Genomic DNA, 5,924 nt, shown 5'->3' on the forward strand with positions numbered 1-5,924 from the left:
AGTGCTCTGTGAACATAAATTAGTTAGCATAAATCAGTTAAATTATGAAAAATTAGGGTCTATTTACTTGTGACCACTCAGTGTGTGTATATGAAAGATTCCATTTTTTCAGAATAAAGCTGCATAATATGTTAAGTTTCGGACTATTCCTTCCAATAGATGCATAAAGTTAAGGCACACAGCCATGTTAATGTTTAATTAACGCCATAAAAATAAGTACCTGTGGGTGGGAAAAAGTAGCATTTTAATACTGTTTTGTTCTGAATGAATAAACAATAAACTGACCATTGGATTTTGTTGTCTCCACTCATCAGAAAGTCTTTTCTTGAAATGAAAAACTTTATTCAAAACCCCTTTTTTTACTTATCAAATGAATGGTTTGTATGTTATTTATTTTTTATGTATAACATTTTTTATCTACAAAATTATCATTATTGTTTAAAACATACTTCATAATCCATGCCTGTGAATGATGGTTAATAGTTTTAATTAAAGATGGTTTTTATATAGTCATTATTTATTGATAAAAGTGAATGACAAGCAGATCGTGAAATCTGCTGTAGTGTATTATAATTCAAGTTCAGAATAATTTACTTAGCTTGTTAAAATCTGTAGGCCTAAAGATATCTAAATGGTACACATTAACAATAAATATTTTACTGAAAAAATCTACAGTAATGCACAGATATAAAAAATTTAAATGTTTTAAATACTTCATCTTATTCATTAGAGAGTATTTAATTGTGTAACTTTAACATACTAATTTTTTGCTTAGTGTGATGCTTGAGTATGTAACATGATAAAAATGTGATTTTAATTGATTAACATGATTTCATATGAGACTTTTTCACCTGGAATATTTGTTTCAAAGAAGAATGGATTCTATAAAGCTTCTATTATATGAACAGTCATTCCTTTTTAATTATAATTTGTCTTTTTTCTTCAGGGTTAACATGAATGGAAAAGAAAGCCAAGGTATTTGAGTCTTGAATTGTATGTTAATGTGTGCATCATGAAGATCGACAGGAGTAAATTAAAGAAGAGCTCTTCTGAAGTGGTAGGTATTGTTTCTTAAACCTTGCATCTTAGCATCTGTTATTATCTTTCTTATATCTTTATACCTTTGATCTTTCCAAATGTGTTATTTTTCTTAAAAAGCCATATGTATACTTTGTCTTTTGAGTCGTAAATTTTGATCAGTTATAGCTAAAACATAGTTGTATATAAAAATTAATATACAAAACAAGATGTCACTGAATTGTATTTGAAAAATTAGTAATATTATTTAAAAATTGGAAGCTTAGACCAGTTTTTTAAGTACTAATAGAAAGATACTGAACCTCGTTTTCAGTGGCATTGTGGTAGCACTTCACCTAAACTATTTCAGCACATTTTTTACACATAGTCAACTTGTATGTTGTTGTTTTTGTTTTTTATGGAGCAAAAATGTAATGGAAGTAGAAAGGCATTAAGACTACAATGGATTTGAAAGTACTTAAAAAATGAAATGATAATTTTTGTTATTAGTGATTTTGTGAATATTCCCTCCTGGGTAAATATTGCATTATTTCTAAACAATTTTAAGTTTAAACTTGTGACTAAAGTACAGTAAAGCTATTTTTGTAAATATTCGAAATTAATTATAATGTCAAATTTGAATCATTTGTTAGGAATTCTTATTTATGTTAATTCCACTTGTCATTTTAATCCTTTAAAATGGTTATAGATTAATTTCAAAATGAAAAAATTAATCTTTAACAACTGGTATGTGAAATCACTATACACATTTTGATTTTTCTTTGAGCTTCCCAAATCTCAGCTATACTTATTCTGTAGTATTGATTTTACATTGAGTTATAAAACTTAAATGGATTAAGAAGAAATAGACAAAAATAATAGTGAAGGAAAATTATACATAGTTTTATATATTTAAAACAACTTGATTACTGTTAAAAAAATATTTTTAAAATAATCCTTGGCTTGTTGCCAATTTAAGCAAAAATGTATCTACATTTTTCCTTGGATTTTTGCCAGTTAAAAACTGAGAAATGTCTGCATTGAACAATTTAGTCATAATGTCTCATTTTGAAGGAACTGAAGTAATGTTTGATTGAAAATGTAAAAAATAATTTTATAACTGATTGTAGGACTTTTTGTTAAAACAAGAATAAAAATGTAAAATGTTTTGAGATTAGTGCTGTTATCAAAATCAGTAGTTTCAAGTCACCGATAAATGAAAAAGTCGTAGGGTGTGGATAACAAGTAACGTCAGATGGCACAGCATTTGCACTCTTTTGATTAGCTTGTAAACTGGCCATAACTCAGTCCATTAAAGAATATCTTAATGGTTCTTGTGCTAGTTCATTCTGGCTTTTATGCAGAGACCACAGTTGCCTTTTTGTTAATACTATGTACATGCAGCTTACTGTAAAGGTGATCTATTAAGCTTGTGTAAGTTGTATCCATCACCAGAGGGTTGGCTGGTTCAATTACAGTAATTTCTTGTATAGTAACTGGAAACTGATGATGTATATGGGCTATTTCATTTAAAGATTTTGGCTCAAGAAGAGGGATTAAAAAAAAACTCCCTGAAATGGGGAACATTCCCACTTTTTTTACAGACTTTTGGCTTTGAATTTAAAGACTCAAGTACTTAATCAGTTAAATGAGTAAATTATTATCTTTCACAAAGCAGGGTATGCAATTAGCATCTAATGAGACCATTGGGGGTTTAATAGAAAAAGGGAACATTATCTGACATTGTCCTTCAAATAGTTTTTGCTTCCTTAACAGGAACTCTTAGCTAGTAAATGTAATATACATGTCCTATACATTTTTTTATTAAGCCCCTTGCCTTTCTGTAATATGCACAATGTTGGAGGAAGCAAAATTGAAAGTATATATATATGTTTTGTCTTGATACCAACTTGATTAATTTCTTACTCATTTGTTTGTGTATGGAAAATTTAACATATTTTGAAGTCCATTAAATTGTCATTTATATTAATTCTGCATGTTTCTAAACATGAATTAAAATTATTTGCTGGAATTAAATTTTATGAAAGAGGAAAATTTTAAATTAAAATAACTATTTGGAAAAGGTATTATTTGCTTTTAGCAACAACTCTAATATACATGGGTTAAAGATAGAAATAACAATAGTTGTCTGTCAATATTCAAGTTACATTATTTTTATATGAAATAGATGAAATATTTCTTTAGCAAACACTTAAGTTTGTGTGCATTTAAAAAATCTATAAGCTAATTAAAAATATTTTATTCAAATAACCAATATTTAATGACCAGGCTTTCCAAATCCTGGACATGAGGTTGCCATTGTAGCTAAAAACTGACCTTGCATATACAAATTGTTTGGGGGTAATTTTTCATCATAAAAATTTGTTTATGTGTGGACTAACATTTATGATATAATTAAGCGTAAAAAAAGATTGGTTAAAGATTTGATTTTCAATGACTATGAAAATTATTAAGTCCAAATTGACATAATTCTGCAAAGACTTAAATTTCTTTTGTTTGAATGCCATTCAATAAACCTTTGTATCAGCAGGTAGGTTCCGAAAAGTTTCTGTGAGGTTTACATAGTTTTGCATTTTGTAGAAAATATTGCATCTTTAATTCATCTTTAAAGTACTGTTAAAGCATTATTAACATTAAATTCTAGATAAATAGCATGTGTATTTTATTTTTTGTATAACTTGACCAAAATTGAAAATTGGATAAATTCTTTTGAGCAAGGCTGGATGACTCTCTCTTGCTTCTCATCTGTTGCAACTGCAATGGCCTTATATCTAAAATTTCAAAGTTAATCTTCATGCACATTAACATTAAGATATGTGTGTGTGTGTTTCAATATAAACACCTTAATTATATTAATATGTACATACGTACTGTAATACAAGAAATGTTCACTGATAGCTAGATGGGAATATAAGTATGATGATAACAGAAAATGGTTTTATTATTTATTATTTTATTTAAATAAAAGTGAAAGGGTGTGCTAAATATTATGATAAATATTGCAAGTTTACACAAATGTTTACTTAAAACAAAATGCGAGGAAGATTTTGGTAATTTTGTATGTATAAACATAAGAGCTATTTGAATTGGCACAGAAAAAAGCATTTCAATGATTATGAAATGTAGAAGACATGCATATGAAAACTCTGGATGTGAAATTTTTAAAAAATTGTAATTTTCTTAATTTGTGATTTTTCAAATTAATAAAATGTTAATATTTATGAAATGTTAATTAGAAATTATTGTGTTATCTATGTTGTAATATTTATATATTTACAGTCAGACAAAATGCTTGGTAGCCTACACTTGGTGTACAATAATTTAATAAAGCATGAAATACAAGCAATTAGTTAACATTATTCCATAACTAATGTGACAAGAATCAAAATACACAATTTATTTTAGTTTGACAAACATTCTTTAGAAAAGATCTTTATTTCATATATTTGTTCATGACAAAAGTATTGGCACTTTTCATTAAAATTTCGTAAAACCTCACTAAAACTAATTAAAAAGTACATTAATTTACTGAAAACCATTATTCAGTAATTAAGCTGCTTTATAAGATCAATAGCCAGAAAAGTGGTAAACGAGAATTTTGTGCTAACAAAGCAGATGATTCTCAAGACAAAGGAGTTGGATTCATGCTTGAGAAAAGCATTTGTAGAAGACTACAACAAAATAAATGGTTACAGAGCAGTATCAAAGAAATATTGAGTAACAAAATCCACAATCAGAGCAATGATTAAGGAGTAGCACAAAATAAATTCAACTGAAATGCTTGAAAGAAGTGGATGTCCAAAGATAAGTACAGGTACAATAGATAGGAGAATCAGCCAAGTAGGTAAAAAAAAATCCAAGATCAACAGCCAAGGACTTAAAATTTCAGAATAATTAAACATAATAGCACACAAAAGAACTTGAAAAGAATAGAATTGTGCAAATGTAGGTCTCTCTGCAAACCACTTTTAAAGAAAATTATTAAAACAAATCTACAACTTGCCAAAAAATATGAAGAGGAATCTGAAGCCTTCTTCCTAGATTTCTTTGTTTTGGTGAGACTAAAGTAGATCTTTTCCTAGTAAATGGATTACAGTATGTTTGGAGAAAACAGAGAACAACTTATACCTAGTTAAACATGAAGGTGGTTCAAGTCATATGGGGGTTTTCCGGCAAGGTAGGGACTGGAGACATTCACGTGATTGAAGAGCAAATGAATGAAGGCATGTATCAAAACATTCAACAAAGTACAATGATTCCATTCACTCATAGGATGATAAGCAGAAGGTTTGTTTTCCAAAATGACAATGATCGAAAGCATATGGCTGTTAATTTTGGAATTTTTGAGAAAATTGAAGATAGAAGTGCAAGTAAGATCTTCACAATCACTAGATCTCAATCCAGTAGAAATGCTTTAACTGAACAGAAAAAAAAGCTGTAGCAAGGCATTGTGTGTCCAGTCAGTCTGCACTGAAGGATCTATGCAAATCAGTTTACTAAATCACAGGTACTTTAAATCTTTCGACACAGGGGTTGGTCGATTTGACCGAGTCACGTGGCCTTCTGTACTCGTTTAAAGTTGACATCAATTTAATACTTATAACTCTCTATATATTGGGTATATCTTCATGAAATTTGGCAGTCTTTCAGTTAATATTATAAGTCTTTCACATACAAAAAGTCATTTCTTAGTGAAGTACTTTTAATAAAATAAAGTTTTGCCCATGAATGTATTGAGTATTTGTTTTGAATAGCCTATGTGCAAAGTAACTTTCTTGTTAAAATTAAAAATACTTTTCGTCATCTCAGAAATCTCAAATTTCCTTTGTGTATTCCCTAAAACTTCTTAAATGCATTTCAAACGTTTTTTTTTTCACTAAATCCTT

At 28.4% G+C, this 5,924-nt stretch overlaps 1 protein-coding gene across 1 annotated transcript in view; it reads left to right on the top strand.

Moving 5' to 3' along the window:
* LOC106460096 (E3 ubiquitin-protein ligase HUWE1-like) overlaps positions 1 to 5,924 on the top strand; it is a 165,843-nt gene that overhangs the window by 12,287 nt on the left and 147,632 nt on the right. The window contains 1 exon segment of the mRNA XM_022386717.1: positions 947 to 1,057. Within this exon segment, the coding sequence (XP_022242425.1) occupies positions 1,013 to 1,057 (45 nt within the window). The 5' untranslated portion in view covers positions 947 to 1,012.

Source organism: Limulus polyphemus, unplaced genomic scaffold (assembly GCF_000517525.1).
Source record: "Limulus polyphemus unplaced genomic scaffold, Limulus_polyphemus-2.1.2 Scaffold707, whole genome shotgun sequence".
NCBI lineage: Eukaryota > Metazoa > Arthropoda > Merostomata > Xiphosura > Limulidae > Limulus > Limulus polyphemus.